Consider the following 16,440-nt stretch of genomic DNA (forward strand, 5'->3'; position numbering starts at 1 on the left):
GACCCCGAAAGGATGAAAGGCAAAGTCGACCTTGGCGGAATTTGAACTCAGAACGTAAAGATGGGACGAAATGCAGCTACGCATTTCACCCGTTTCTGCCAGATCGCCGCCTTCCAAAGTGATGACATATAGCCTCTGTTGTGGTCACATCATTGTGTTAAGCTGATCTTGTTGTAGCCAATAGATAAGATTAATACTGGTTAGTGTGACTGGACACTGGAGGGAATAAAGTTAGACGAGGTCAGTGTAGAGGGACAAAGTACAAATATGTTGAGAAAAAAATGGACATAAAAAGGAATCAGATGAAGGGAGCAGAAGAGAAGACTACATTGGCATTGGACATGTGATGTGATTGGATGAGGACAGCTGTAGACAGAAGAGGATGGAGCTTGTGGAAGAGGGAAAAATCCAGGGAAGATACGGAATGAAGTAGTGAAGGCTGATCTCAGGAATTTGAACCTTGTGGAGGAGATGAGAAAGGATGAAAATGATTGTTAATATGTGGTATGAAGAAGACCTGCCAATCATGGCGAAAGATGTTTTGAAAGAATAATGTCTCTATAAAGAACTGGTCTCCTTGTCCTATTTCCTTTTGTCATACCTTCCCCCACTGACCCCAAATCTCCCTATCACTGGTCCCCCACCCATCACTTTCCTATCTACTGCAGGATTCTGCAACTCTAGAGCAGAACTACATGTTTCACAAAACCTTTTCTGCTCTACCTCTTATCTTTTCCTCTCCCACAAGCTGGAATCGCTTCCACTGACATTTTACATTGATTCCTCTTCTGTGCTATCAGTTATCTCTCTCCCTCTTCCATGAACCATTTCCTGTCGACTCATCCTTATCACTCTGCCCTCCACCCACTTGTCATCTCCCTTTCACCATTCCCCCACCCCATTCGTTATTACTGTTCCGCTTCCCATCACCCTTTCTGTACTGCCAGTCATCACCTACTCTCCCCAACCTTGCCTCCAGTTCATACTTATCAGCGATACACCTCCACCCTTGTTCCCCATTCATTACATTCGTTGGATCCTACCTCATCTCCAACCATCCCTCATCCTCCCCATACCCTCTCATAACTTCTACCAACTCACCCTTCAGTTCTCATTCTCTCGGCTATTTCCTATTGTGTACCTTAAGGGTATGCTGTGGCATCTCACCATCATCACCCTCACTAGTGCTAATGCCACCCATGTAAAAAGTTCCCAGAACACCGTCTGAAGTGGTTGGCATTAGGAAAGGCATCTAGCCATAGCAACCATGCCAAAGTAGCGACACCAGGGCACAATGTAGTTTTCTGACACAGTGGATCTGGTCGAACCATCCAACCTATGCCAGCTTGGAAAACAAGTATTTGAGGACAATGATGATGATGACAATGGCAGTGGTAGTGATGTGTGTGTGTGTGTGTGTGTGTGCGTGTGTGTATAACAGAGCATTTCCAAGTCTTGGTCCATTTATGAAATATGTACACTCATGGAGTGGTTGGCGTTAAGAAGGGCATCCAGCTGTAGAAACACTGCCAGATCACACTGGAGCCTGGTGCAGCCTCCTGGCTTCCCAGACCCCGGTTGAACCGTCCAACCCATGCTAGCATGAAAAACGGACGTTAAACGATGATGATGATGATGTGTACAAAGTGTGATGTTAAATGGCAGTGAGTCAAGGACATTGTGTGTGGAGGGTGTGCAAATGCTGGGAAGGGATGAGAGACACGTGATCAGCAGGAATTGTAAATATAGAAGTTATTGAACGACAGAGGATGGGCGGCGGACCGAGAGAAAAACTGGATTTAAGGGAAACCTGATGGAATGAGTAAGAGAGAAAAAGATGTGTTGGTGCAAACATGAGTCATATATGGGAAAATGTCAGACAGGTGAAGAAGGATCAGGTGACTGGACATGGGAAGAGCCTGTGGGGGGGAAAAGAAGGCACGGAAAGAAATGGTTAGGTTTTCTGTCAGGATGCTGAACATCACAAGGAATATGACGAATGATTGTAGCAAATAGTGAGCTCCAAAAACAGATCTACGCAACTGATGCCAGTATGGAAGAATATACAAGGACAATGCCAATGGTAATGGTGTTAGTGGTGTTGGTGGTGGTGATGATGACGATGATGATGGCACTATCCACAGAGAATTGTGACAGACTTACCTTTGGCTCAGGAATATTGGACATTTGCTGAAAGAATTTCCTCTCTACCTCTAATTCAGCCCCGTTTTCAGTGGTGGACGCTGCTGTTGGTGTGTTAGCCATGTTATTCTGGTGATGAATGTCTCCATTGACAGAGATGTTCACTGCAAAACACAAGAGGAGAAGAAAATATGAAAGAGACCAAAAAAAAAAATGGGGGGGGGTCAAAGGCTTGGAATTAACCCTTTAGCATTTAAACCAGCCATAACCGGCCAAAAATATTCTGCCTGTTCTATGCTCAAACTGGCCAGATCTGGTCTCTCACACCAACCCTACAATATCGTTTTAAAAATTAACAGCTACCTCATCAAAATCTCATAGCTACAAGATAATGCATGATTAGTTCAAAACAATGTGGATGAAAAAAGGATTAATTTTGGTAGAATAATGTGAACACTAAAGGGTTAAACACCCTACATATGTGAGAGTGAGTGAGCGTGTATGTATGTATGTATGTATGTATGTATACTTACACACCCTCACAGGTGCAGGTATGGCTGTGTGATTGAGAAGGTGACTGTGATTGCCCAAGATTCCATTGTGTGGCATCTTGGGTATGTATTTTCTACTCTATCTTTGGGTAAATCAATGTCTTGTGAAAGAATTTGGCAGAAACAAACTGAAAAGCCTGCTATGTGTGTGTGTGTGAGAAAGAGAGAGAGGTTTTATAGATGCTGACTATTGCTTGTAGCTGAACCACAACTGATATGTTTCTCGGACAATTCCTGTCAAAAACAAAAAATGTCTAGTATCTCTGTGCTTTCAAATTCCTCTAGAATTAAAACCCCCTTACTTGAAAAACAGGTAAGGGTTGGTGACGGAAAGAGAATCTTATCATTAAAATCCTGCTTCAAGTCCCTCTTCTTCATCAAACCCTTCTTAGAAAACATCCAGGTAATGGACAAATACACACACACATGCTCAACAAGCATCTGCAGTGTTTCCTTCTACCAAATCTCACCAAAGTTTTGGTTAGTCTTGGATTACAGAAGAAGACATTAGCACCACATCGTTAAGAAGCAAGGTACTTAACCACCCAGCTATGCCTGTGGTTATATTTAAAATTTTATATTTTTACATCAATAATTTTAATTTTGAAACAGAAATATCTGAACATGGTCAATGCCAGTGCCCCCCGATTGGTTCCTGTGCCGATGGCATGTAAAAAGCACCCACTACACCCTTAGAGTGGTTGGCGTCAGAATGAGCATCCAGCTGTAGAAACATTGCCAGATCAAAATTGAAGCCTGGTGCGGTCTCCTGGCTTTCCAGACCTCAGTCAAACCGTCCAACCCATGCCAGCTTGGAAAGCAGATGTTAAAACGATGATGATGATGATGATGATTTATTACTTCTATAAAAATTAATTATTTTTTAACTAATTATATTTACTATTTCTCTAATGATCTGTTGCTTACATTATTAATTTGCAGAGGAAATCAGAAAGATAATTCAAACACAGCTGATTAATTTAAATAGAGGAAGTGGGACCTACTAAATTTAGTTCTCAGCACTTAATTACTTTGTTGCTAATTGGCTTAATTACACATTCTTGGTTCCAGTTTCAAGACATGCAGAGATCAAGAAATATGAAAGAATGACCAAATTCCAATGTGCGTTGAATGACCTCACACACAAGCGCACAGACATGCACTTATGTTTGACCACAGAAGCGCATACGTACATATATATGCATCGCAGAACACAAATACACACACACAAATTTACATACACATCGACACACACAAATATACATACACATAGACACACGCATATATGCATGAATTAAAGAGAAAAACTAGGCTATCTATTTAAAGAAGCTGATCATGCGACCTCTAATTATAAACAAAAAAAGAAAACAAAGCAGAGAGAGAGAGAGAGGGTTGATGTCTTGGAGGGTTTGGTGGGAGGTCGGCGTTTGAGGTTACTCAGTTGATGTTGGCTGTTTGTGTGACTCATCCAACACCAAAGGTCACTGACACTTCAAATGGAAGAGGAGGAGGAGGAGGTTGCGGAGAAATCACTTCAGAATAGTATGCATGAATGTGAACATGTATGTGCGTATAGGCTAGTATGATATACATACATGCATACACACATATAAATATACATACATACACATATATATATACATATACATCATCATCATCATCATCAGTCTCTTTTGATGGATACAAACATATATATATATATATACATACATATTCATACACATATATATATATATATATATATATATATATATACATACATACATACATACATACATACATATAGGTAGGGGGGCTCAGAAAGGGGTCTCAGGGAGTAGCGTCCCTGCCTTCCCGAGCTAGTTTTCCAATACATTTCTTTAAAATCGTGGTAGAAGCCTTGGTCTCAAGATCACTCATGTCTAGAAACTGAGGTTAGGGGTAAGCAAGGGCATGCTCCCCATAGAAAATCCAGCTCCAAAAAAGCCTCATGATACCAAAGGAGAATGGGCACCAGCCAGCCCAAAGGTTGGGGTGGGCTGCACCCACCTACTTCGGTTCCTATGGCATTCAGATAGATCACGCCACACCTGTTAACGGGGACAAATCCCGAATTTAAATCACTGGATGATGATGATGATATACAGATACAGTGCAGTAGTGCATGCTGCTGACTAAGTTGATTTGGTGAACTGGAAGGCAGCCAAGTGTAGCTCTGATGAATAAATTCTAAACAATGTGAGCAAATATTAAACTTGACAGAGTAATGTGAATGATAAAGGGTTAACGATCCAGGTGTAAAGTGATAGGTTTGAAAGAAAGGGCCTGTCACTTCATGTCCATAAAACTAAAGTGACCAGACAAACAACACACAGCCTAGCCCTCCCTCCCCAGCAACAACCAACCCCAAACCTTATTCGGATACTGAGGTAGCATAATGTTTTTAGCTAGTGGACACAGTTTCCTTCGGTAGACTTAAAAACAGGGTCTCTCTAAGCAAGTATCTTGATTTCCAAGTCTGACTCCTGATCCACTTTGGCCAGTTACAGCATGGTCAGTGTCTGGCTGGAGGACCAAAGAAACAGTTCCAAGAGTCAAAGACATCACTGAGACACTCTGTTCACTTTGTGGTACCATTGGTGAAGAGGGCAGGGTGGTGGTAAGGAAGACAGGAACAAGAAATACACCCAGCACTGTCAGATAAGGGTGGGGCATGGACAGTGATAAAGAAAGACATACTCAGAGCAACACCTGGTTTCTCTAATCAGATATTTAAGTGATCAGGGTGTGCAATCATCAACGGGGCCCATAACCATAAAGCATGTGCCTATGTGTGTAGATATGCATATCTATGATAATAATAATAATAATAACAATAATAATAATAATCCTTTCTACTGGAAGCATAAGGCCTCAAATTTTGGGGGAGGGGATTAATTGGTTACATCGACCCCAGTGTGTAACTGGTAATTATTTAATCAACCCCAAAAGGATGAAAGGCAAAGTCGACCTTGGCGGAATTTGAACTCAGAACATAGAAGCAGATGAAATACAGCTAAGCATTTCACCCAGCGTGCTAATGATTCTGCCAGCTCACTGCCTTAATAATAATAATAATCTTTTCTACTCTATGCACAAGGCCTGAAATTTCTTTTGGGAGTGGGGCCAGTCGATTAGATCGACACCAGTAAGCAATTGGTACTTAATTTATCGACCCCGAAAGGATGAAAGGCAAAGTCAACCTTGGTGGGATTTGAACTCAGAATACAGTGATGGACAAAATGCTGCTAAGCACTCCACCCAGTGCACAAACAATTCTGCCAGCTCACTGCTTTAATAATAATAATAATAATAATAATAATAATAATAATTGTATTTATTTACATGTTGATGCAAACAGGAAAAATAGAACTCAAAACATGAGTCTGAGTATATTTCTGTCAGCCTAATAACGAAACTATCAGACCTTGAGTCACTCTGTTGCTTTTGCTAAATATTAATAAATATATATATATAGGAGTGGCTGTGTGGTAAGTAGCTTGCTTACCAACAACATGGTTCCGGGTTCAGTCCCACTCCGTGGCACCTTGGGCAAGTGTCTTCTACTATAGCCTCAGGCTGACCAAAGCCTTGTGAGTGGATTTGGTAGACGGAAACTAAAAGAGGCCCGTCGTATATATGTATGTGTGTGTATATATAATATATATATATATATATGTATGTATGTGTGTGTATATATATATACATATATATATATATGTATGTATGTGTGTGTGTATATATATATATATACATATATATATATATATGTATGTATGTGTGTGTATGTATATATACATATATATATATATATATATATGTATGTATGTGTGTGTATGTATATATATATATTATATATATATATATGTATGTATGTGTGTGTATATATATATACATATATATATATATATGTATGTATGTGTGTATATATATATATAATATATATATATATAATATGTATGTATGTGTGTGTATGTATATATACATATATATATATAATATGTATGTATGTGTGTGTATGTATATATATATATATATATATATAATGTATGTATGTGTGTGTATATGTGTTTGTCCCCCTACCATTGCTTGACAACTGATGCTGGTGTGTTTACGTCCCGGTAACTTAGTGGTTCGGCAAAAGAGACCGATAGAATAAGTACTAGGCTTACAAAGAATAAGTCCCCGGGGTCGATTTGCTCAACTAAAGGTGGTGCTCCAGCATGGCCGTAGTCAAATGACTGAAACAAGTAAAAGAGTAAAAGAATAAAGAGTAAAAGTATATAAACACACACACACACATTAGTTTTCTCTGATAAAATGTTAAAATATTGAACTCTTTGAAGTTAGTGTGGTGTTTCTGAAAACCACAGTTATCAAATGATGCAGGGTGGATGGAGATGGTTATCAGGGTACAGCTGCAATACGTCAGAGCATAGAGGTGATAAATCAGGGTGGTGGTGCAGGGTACAGTAATAATATTAAAGGTTAAGTCACAGGGTACAGCAAGGAAATCAAGTGGTGAACTTTAATATTGGAGGGGAGGGGAAACTGTGGAGCACAGAAGACATATAAGGGTGGGAGCAGGGGTAGAGAAGACAGTGGGGTGGGGCAGTGAGAAGCGCAAGTGAAATAAGGACAACAGCTGTTGCACAGACCAGCAGAATGGGTGGGTGAGTGTATATATGTATAAGGCAGGGGGGAGGGGTAAAGCAGATATATATATACACACACCACACACACACAGAGGTACCAACAAGTACTTGTATGTATGACTTAGTATATTTACATGTGTATTGTATGATACGAGGGTGAGTCAAAAAATAATGCCATTTTGTTTAGGACAGGTACAATTACCAACACAGGAACATGTATCATACATCACAACGAAGCTGGTCCTCTGTGGATCACATCCCTATTCTCAACTTAGTCACCGTTTCTCTCAATAGCAATGTTCCACCTTTGAATGAGAGCATGTATCCCTGCCCCGTAGAATTCTGTTGACTGTTCTTTGAGCCACATCTTCACTACAGTTTTCACTTCCTCATCACTGGAATAATTTAGCTCCTTCAGACTATCATCCCTTCGGCCCCACGAAAGAGGGTTTGAGAGGCAAACATTATTCCAGTGACGAGGAAGTGAAAACTGTAGTGAAGAAGTGGCTCAAAGAACAGTCAACAGAATTTTACGGGGCAGGGATACATGCTCTCATTCAATGGTGGAACATTGCTATTGAGAGAAACTGACTATGTTGAGAAGTTGGGATGGGATCCACAGAGGACCAGCTTCATTTTGGTGTATGATACATGTTCCTGTGTTAGTAATTATACCTGTCCTAAACAAAATGGCATTACTTTTTGACTCTGAAACAAAATGCCATTATTTTGAGACTCACCCTCATATATATACACACACATATATATATATTTATATATATATGGCACATAAAAAGCACCAACCAATTGTGGTCGTTGCCAGCCTCCCCTATCACTTGTGCTGGTGGCACATAAAAAGCACCCACTACACTCATGGAGTGGTTGGCGTTAGGAAGGGCATCCAGCTGTAGAAACACTGCCAGATCAAGATTGGAGCCTGGTGCAGCCTTCTGACTTCCCAGACCCCGGTCGAACCGTCCAACCCATGCCAGCATGGAAAGCGGACGTTAAACGATGATGATGATGATATATATATGTATGCGTGCATGTATGTATATATGTTCACATGTCAGTCAGTGAATGAACAACAACAGTTGAAAACACAAACATTTCAAAGGTTCCCGTCTCAGTATCAACTCATGCACATGTGCACTACGAGAGCAACTTTTTGCTGAGGCTGCACATCAGCTGCTTGCAGCTCTGCTGGTGATTAGTAGTAGTGGTAGTAGTAGTAGCGGTGGTGGTGGTGGTGATGGGTTCTTGTTGTGAAGAACTGAGAAACTGGAACATCAACAACAACAACAGCAGCAGCAATAGCAGCAGGAGTTGCAGAAACAAAAACAGAAGTCTAGTGATTATGAGGAAGACGACGACGATGATGGTGATGGTGATGAAAGATGAACTGTGTTAATGGACGGAGCGAGGCTGGTTGTTATGCAAGTCAAGAGCACAGCAGCAGCAGCAGCAGCAACAACAACAACAGCATCAGCAGGATGGTGCAGCCGGGGACATGTGTGTGTGTGTGTGTGTGCAGTGGTAGTGAGTCATCCATTCGCAGCCTAAACAGAGAAGCTCGATCACAAGACACTATTTAATGCAGAAGGATGGAGCCAATAGTTAGAAATAACGGACAACATACATATATATATATATATATATATATATATATATATATTATATATATATATATATATATATATGTGTTTGTGTATATATATATATATATGCATGTATATATATAATATATATATATGTGAGTGTATGTGTGTATATATATATATATCTACACATATATGTGTGTGTGTGTGTGTATATGTGTGTATATATATATATATTATATATATATATATATATATATACACACGTTAAATCCTCCTTCCTTCTTTCCTTTCCTGAGCGTCCAATAACACCATACTTGTTCCATGTCCTCGAGTTGTTGTGTTTTCTCTTTGTGTTTTCATGTTTGGATTAACTTATATATATATATATATGTGTGTGTGTGTGTGTATGTATGTATGCATGTTTTTATGTATATATGTATTGTGTGTGTAAAATAGAATTGTCAACAGTTGGAATAGATGGGATTGGGTGAGACAGAGTTATGAAATATGATTGGGGAAAGTGGGTGTAAGACGTTCGATGGAGGGGAGGGGTGTTTTTACAACTGTTCTCAAACAAGGATTAGCCCCATCACCACCACCACCACCACCATTATAAAAATAATCTACACACATGCGTGTGTATGTGTGCATGCATACGTATGTATGCATACATATATATATCTTTATGTAAATACGTAGCAGGAGATACGTATATATATTATCCTCAATGCCCTCACATATCTACTGCAACTACCCACCTCATCTCACCCCAATCTCGTCTATATTTCTCATTTGTTAGTCACCTCATCCTGTCCACTCACCCAAGCCTCTGCATCACCTCTCCTATTCTCACTGTTCCCAATGCCCCCTCTCCCCAGGGCATGCACTGACACTTCGTTGCCACCATCCATCTCCCCCTCACTATCGTCCCCTTTATTTTCCAACCCAGGTATTTACCCACGATCTACTCTTACAGCAAGACACCTATCCATGTCTCTCTATACATTTCATCTCTCGTCAACCGGACACAAAGCCTCACCTGCCTCCCAGTTGCAAGGTGGGTTTTGCCTGGCAATGTACTTGGTGACCCTGTTGGTGCTGGTGCTACATAAAAAGCACCCAGCTAGACTCTGTCAAGTGGTTGGCATTAGGAAAGGCATCCAGCTGTAGAAACTATGCCAAAAAAAAAAAAAACAGACAATGGAACCTGATGTGGTTTCCAGCCTTACCAACTTTTCTCAAACTGTTCCTCAAGCAATGAATAATAATAATAATAATAATAATAATAATAATAATAATAATAATAATAATAAAAAACACTTGTTAATACACCCCACGTGTAAAAAAAGAAAAAAATCTCAAAAAAAGCTAAAATATTCCATTAAAAATTTTGGCAAAGAATTCTTATGACAGCGCCTGTGGTGAACCTATAAATACCCAAAGCAGTGGAAACTAGTGAATGGCAAATGAAAGAGTGTGATGAAATTCTTTGGCTGTAAAAGAGTTTTTTTTCTTCTTTTTTTTTTTTTACAATGGGAAGCTATGTAAAGAATTAGCGCTGAAGTGGCTTCATTTTTGGTGTAAAAACTGAAAATCTGAAGACATAAATAACTGGGTATTGTTCACCATTTTGATTCTATTCTCAGAGTATTTCAGTAGAAATATTTATTGTTTTGTGCTTCTTGATGTATATGGGTGGGTGTCTTTTTTTTTTTTTTTGGGGGTGTGAAAACATAGTCTTGGAGTGACATCTGGTGCCTCTGAATATCATTGCTGCTATTTTTAGCTTTAAATTGGGACAAACTGGTCTCAGGTTTATAACTCTCCTTTATCTATTCCTTGCTTCAGTCATTTGACTGGGGTCATGCTGGGGGGGGGGGGGATAGTCAAACAATTTGACCCTACAGATTTTATTTTTAAAGCCTGGTACTTATTCTATCGGTCTCTTTTTGCCGGACTGCTAAGTTACAAGGACATAAAGACACCAACACCAGTTATCGAGGGACAAATACAGACGTAAAGACACACACACACACACAAAGATATATATATATATATATATATATATATATAATATATATATATACATACGACAGGCTTCTTTCAGTTTCCATCTGCCAAATCCACTCACAAGGCTCTGGGTCGGACAGAAGACATTTGGCTAAGGTGTCACTGAACCCAGAACCATGTGGTTGGGAAGCAAGCTTCTTACCACACAACCACATGGTGTGCAGAAATAACATGTTCATGGTGCAGCATATATGCATACACACAAACCCATGGTCTTGCACACTTACACACATGATTACACACACACACATGGACACACATAAATACACAGAAACAATTTCTATCAAGTTGTTTGCAATATGGTAGATGTAAATACAGCCCAAAGCATTTAAAAAACAACTTCAAAACATCCTTTTCTACTCTAGGCACAAGGCCCCCAATTTTTTGAGGGGGAGGGGGCAGTTGATTAGATCAATGCCAGTACGCAACTGGTACTTAATCTATCGACCCCCGAAAGGTTAATATCATCGCATCTTGTTGCCTGAGGATCAGAACTAAGAAACGCTGAGTAACAACAACACACAAACGCATGGCTTTGGAAATAGGTACAGCATGAGTCTTTGTGTCTGTGTTTGCCTCCACATTGCCGCTTGACAACCAGTGTTGGTGTGTTTACGTCCCTGTAACTTAGCAGTTCAGCAAAAGAAACCAACAGAATAAGCACCAAGCTTTGAAGAAGAATAAATAATGGGATCGATTCATTTGCCTAAAAATTCTTCAAAGCGGTGCCCCAGCATGGCCAAAGGCTAATGCCTGAAACAAGGAAAAGATGCTATAAGTACACACATGCACACACAGTCTATGGTTATAAATATGCATACATGCTCACACACACATATACATGCATACACACATACATACATGCATGCATACATACACACATATATACATGCATATATATATATATGTATGTAGCATGAAACAATTGCACCACTCTACCTTGGATATACTTGTTGCTTATTTTGATTATAATCACCCTATTTGATTTATATGGATTATACCATACAAAATTCTGGTGCCTTTGACTTAAGTACCATATTCATCTGATCTAAATTTTACTAAACTTATATATATATATAATATATATATATATATATATATATATATATATATATATATATGTATATATACACACACACACACACACACACTAAGAGACTAATCAAAATATTTGGCATATATGCATATCCACCATTCTCAACACAGACCCCACCCACACACCCAAACAAACACACCCACCAACCTCCCCCCCCCCCCAAACACACCCGAACTCTCTTAACGTACACCCAGCAACACCGATATATATCCCGGTGCAGTGTGCCATAGTGCTGGAGACTTGCAAGTATGCACAGTTTAAAAATGCAAACACCTTTTCTGCTGAAGCCGGCTGCAAACTCTCGCTTTTAAGCATAAACAATCTTGATTATTGCATCTCTGGTTGCAGCTACGTCTCTATCTACATCTGTATATTTATATCTACACACACACATGCATGCATGCATAAATCTATGCGTGTATGTAAATATCCATTCACAACATGTCTGAGTGCTGTTGCTCTCTCTTCTATGTTGTTCTGTTGTTGCTGCATTTATTATAATACGGGGTTTTAATGGGACATTAACTATTCACACCACACACACACACACACACACAAAGAAGTTTGCTTAGCAACCATATGGTCTCAGGTTCAGTCCCACTGTACAGTACCCCGAGCAAGGGTTTTCAACCATAGCCTCAGGCTGACCAATGCCTTGTGAGTGAATTTAGAAGGCAGAAACTGTGTGGAAGCCCATCATCATCATCGTTTAATGTCCGTTTTTCCATGCTGCCATGGGTTGGACAGTTCGACTGAGGTCTGGAAAGCCAGGAGCTGCACCAGGCTCCAATCTGATCTGGCAATGTTTCTACAGCTGGATGCCTTTCCAAATGCCAACCACTCCTAGAGTATTGGGGTTTTTTTACATACCATGTTTGGATGGTGCTTATATATATATATATATATATGTATGTATGTATATGTATATGTATGGTGGTGGTGGTGAAGGTGCATGGCTCAGTGGTTAGAGCGTCTACAATCATGACGTTGTGAGTTCGAATCCCAGACCACGCTGTGTGTTGTGTTCTTGAGCAAGACACTTTATTTCACATTGCCCCAGTTCACTCAGCTGTACAAATGAGTTGTGACATCATACACCAAGCTGTATTGGCCCTTGCCTTTCCCTTGGTGGCGTGGAGAGGAGAGGATGGTATGCATGAGCACCTGCTGGTCTTCCATAAACAACCTTGCCCGGACTTGTGCCTGGGAGAGTAACTTTCTAGGTGCAACTCCATGGTCATTCATGACCGAAGGGGGTCTCGGCATGGTGGTTGTGGTGATGATGGTGGAGGTAATGGATCTCTGATGTTTGACAATGAGGATTCAGTTGTCTGATCTCATCTGAATTACCAGCCCTTGAATTAAATTGCACTTGGCTGAGGATTCCACAGACATATTCCTTTAACGTGTGTGTGTTTATGTAACTAGTGGGTAATTAATCAAAACTGCTGGTCAAACAGAGGAAGATGGACAGAGGTTCTTAATCAAGCTGTGTAAAGTTGCAGGACAAAATAGCAGATTCTAGCGCTCTACCATTATCTTGTCATTGAATCACTTCTTAGCAATACAGCCACTCCTACTGGACCAGGGACGACCTAGGGCTAAAGAACAACAACAACAAATCTGAAAACTGTTAATTTCTCACCCCACCCCTCAATATAATTTTTTTCACCATTATAGGCATGTGGTAAGTAGCTTGCTTACCAACCACATGGTTCCGGGTTCAGTCCCACTGCGTGGCACCTTGGGCAAGTGTCTTCTACTATAGCCCTGGGCCGACCAAAGCCTTGAGAGTGGATTTGGTAGACGGAAACTGAAAGAAGCCCGTCGTATATATGTTTGTGTGTTTGTGTTTGTCCTCCCAACATCGCTTGACAACCGATGCTGGTGTGTTTACATCCCTGTAACTTAGCGGTTCAGCAAATGAGACCATTAGAATAAGTACCAGGCTTACAAAGAATAAGTCCTGGGGTCGATTTGCTCGACTAAAGGCGGTGCTCCAGCATGGCCGCAGTCAAATGACTGAAACAAGTAAAAGAGAAGAGAGAGTATTATCTCCCCACCCCACCCCATCATCGGATCTATTCAACCAGCAACAAATCCGGTGCCACTGTTTTTAACCATTTTCTTTTTGTTTGTCTGGTCACTTGCACAAATGTCTACCAGTTGCCCAGAAACTGCCAGAATTAGGAATTGGTAATCTGACTCTTTAGCATTCAGATTATTCTGTCGAACATAAAGATTATTGATTCACATTGTTTGGAATTAATCATGCATTATCTCACAGCTTCACAAATTCGATGCTGTGATTGTTTATATTGGAAATGACATTGTAGGATAGGTACGAGAAGCTGGATCTAGCTCATTTGAACATAAAACTAGCAGAATACTGGGGACAGATATAGGGGGTCAGTTTCAAGAATCTTTTAAAAATAGAATTGTCTTCTCTTTTGAAATATTGACCCTGTTTTTTTATATATATTTTTTATATTAGACCAGTCTCCATTATCCAACATGTCAAATGTTAGATAAGGCGTTTTATATAATAACATGGAATCGGTTTGGTGGAAAGCAGAATGTCATAGTAGAATTGCCAGTTTACCTGAATTGTTGTTAGTTTTGTTGTTCTTGTTCCGACGAGGTGGCTGCCTGTAATAGTTCCCTTCCTCTGTCTTTCGACATTTCTTGTACCAAGATCTCTGCCGGATTCTTTCTTCAGAGTTTAGAGGAGGACTTGGTCCTGAAACACAAAACAAAGGACAATGAAAGCTCTGCAGTTTGGTAGTTTGTTAGTTGCTGTGATGTGGAACCACGAAAACCAGGAACAACAAAAGACAAAATCATCTACAATCTATGAGAATGGGGGAGGAAAAGGCCAGTAGCCTAAAAGGTTAGAATGCTGGGTTTACAATTGTAAGGTCATGGATTTCATTCCTGGATTGGTCACTTCATACCCCATTGCTCCAGACTACTCACCCCTTTTAAACACCAGTAAAAGTTCTGGTGCAGCTCTACCCCCCCCCCCCAACTACCACATCCTTGTTGCTCCACTGAATTAAAAGCGGGAAGTCACTATACTGCCATCAACTGCACCTTCATATTCCACACAACAATTATTTTTTGTTGCTTCAGCAGTATTACAGCCCCGTTTGAACTTGTAAAGAGCATGAATTTCTGAATTAGACTATGTTGCACCCTCATCAGTGTGGCCTTTAACCCTTTCGTTACCAACCCGGCCAAAACCGGCTCTGGCTCTGTAGTATAAATGTCTTGTTTTCACAGGTTTTGAATTAAAATATACCACTAAACCTTAGTCACAATTTACGTTCCTAACACTAGCTGAATGATAACTAAGTTATTTTACTAAATTCTTTGTTATATTTAAAATTAATTGAAAGAAACAGAGAGCATCTCAACAGAAATACAGTAACAAAAGGGTTAAATCACATAGATTGAAACAATGCACAACCTGCCAGGGCGCCAACCACCCCCAATGCTACCAACCTTTTATATCCTTGCCAAACGTTGGATACATAATTTAGCAAAGTGGAGGTAAAATGGATGTGTTCACGTGACTTACTTCGCAAGACTCCAAAATGCCCTCTCAACAACTCCTACCGACCCAACGCCTCAACCGAATACACTACACTTTATTAGTGTTCGGATAGTTCATTCTTCTATTCCCTCCATGACCCTCACCACAACACAACCTCAGAGGTTACCTTCCACAGCTTGAAATGCTTTGCTCACATGATACACCTGCCACAATCTGGCACATATGGAAATATTGAAAAACTTTTGACTCGCCTCAGTATTACAAAAACTCTTTATTAAACCATTGTATTAATCCTAATAGCTTAATTGTACTATGCTACTATAACACTAACCTTTCAGTGTACTAAAATACTGTGATATTATTACTCACAGTTTCGTATACTAGTTAGTTTCAAAGTCTAAACATCACATGACATCAGTACAATATAATAGTAATAATAAACAATACATCACAATAACAATAAACAATATAAAGCAGTAACAACAAACAATATAACAGTCATAACAAACAATATAACAGTAATAATAATAATAATAATAATAATATTAATATTAATCGATTTTGAAGCAATCTGGGAGAAATATTGATGTCTTAGAGCATCCTTTCATTCTATAAAATAATATATTTATTCTCCACGACAGAGAAGAAGGTTTAAAACTTAGCGAGATTTCCTACAGAATGGCAGACTGTTCTGCTTCCGGCAGCCATTGGCATTGGAAAGGAAGGATTCAGGTTGCAACGAAGAGAAACA

At 39.8% G+C, this 16,440-nt stretch overlaps 1 protein-coding gene across 8 annotated transcripts in view; it reads right to left on the reverse strand.

Annotated features, from left to right (window-relative positions):
- LOC115222094 (fibronectin type-III domain-containing protein 3A) overlaps positions 1-16,440 on the reverse strand; it is a 349,812-nt gene that overhangs the window by 44,807 nt on the left and 288,565 nt on the right. For all 8 annotated transcript variants that reach the window (XM_036511332.1, XM_036511331.1, XM_029792195.2 and 5 more), the window contains 2 exons: positions 14,736-14,873; positions 2,164-2,306 (listed from right to left, as the gene is read on the reverse strand). In XM_036511332.1, the coding sequence (XP_036367225.1) occupies positions 2,164-2,306; positions 14,736-14,873 (281 nt within the window). The remainder of the gene's footprint in view (positions 1-2,163; positions 2,307-14,735; positions 14,874-16,440) is intronic.

The sequence above is a fragment of the Octopus sinensis genome, linkage group LG19, assembly GCF_006345805.1.
Source record: "Octopus sinensis linkage group LG19, ASM634580v1, whole genome shotgun sequence".
NCBI classification, from domain to species: domain Eukaryota; kingdom Metazoa; phylum Mollusca; class Cephalopoda; order Octopoda; family Octopodidae; genus Octopus; species Octopus sinensis.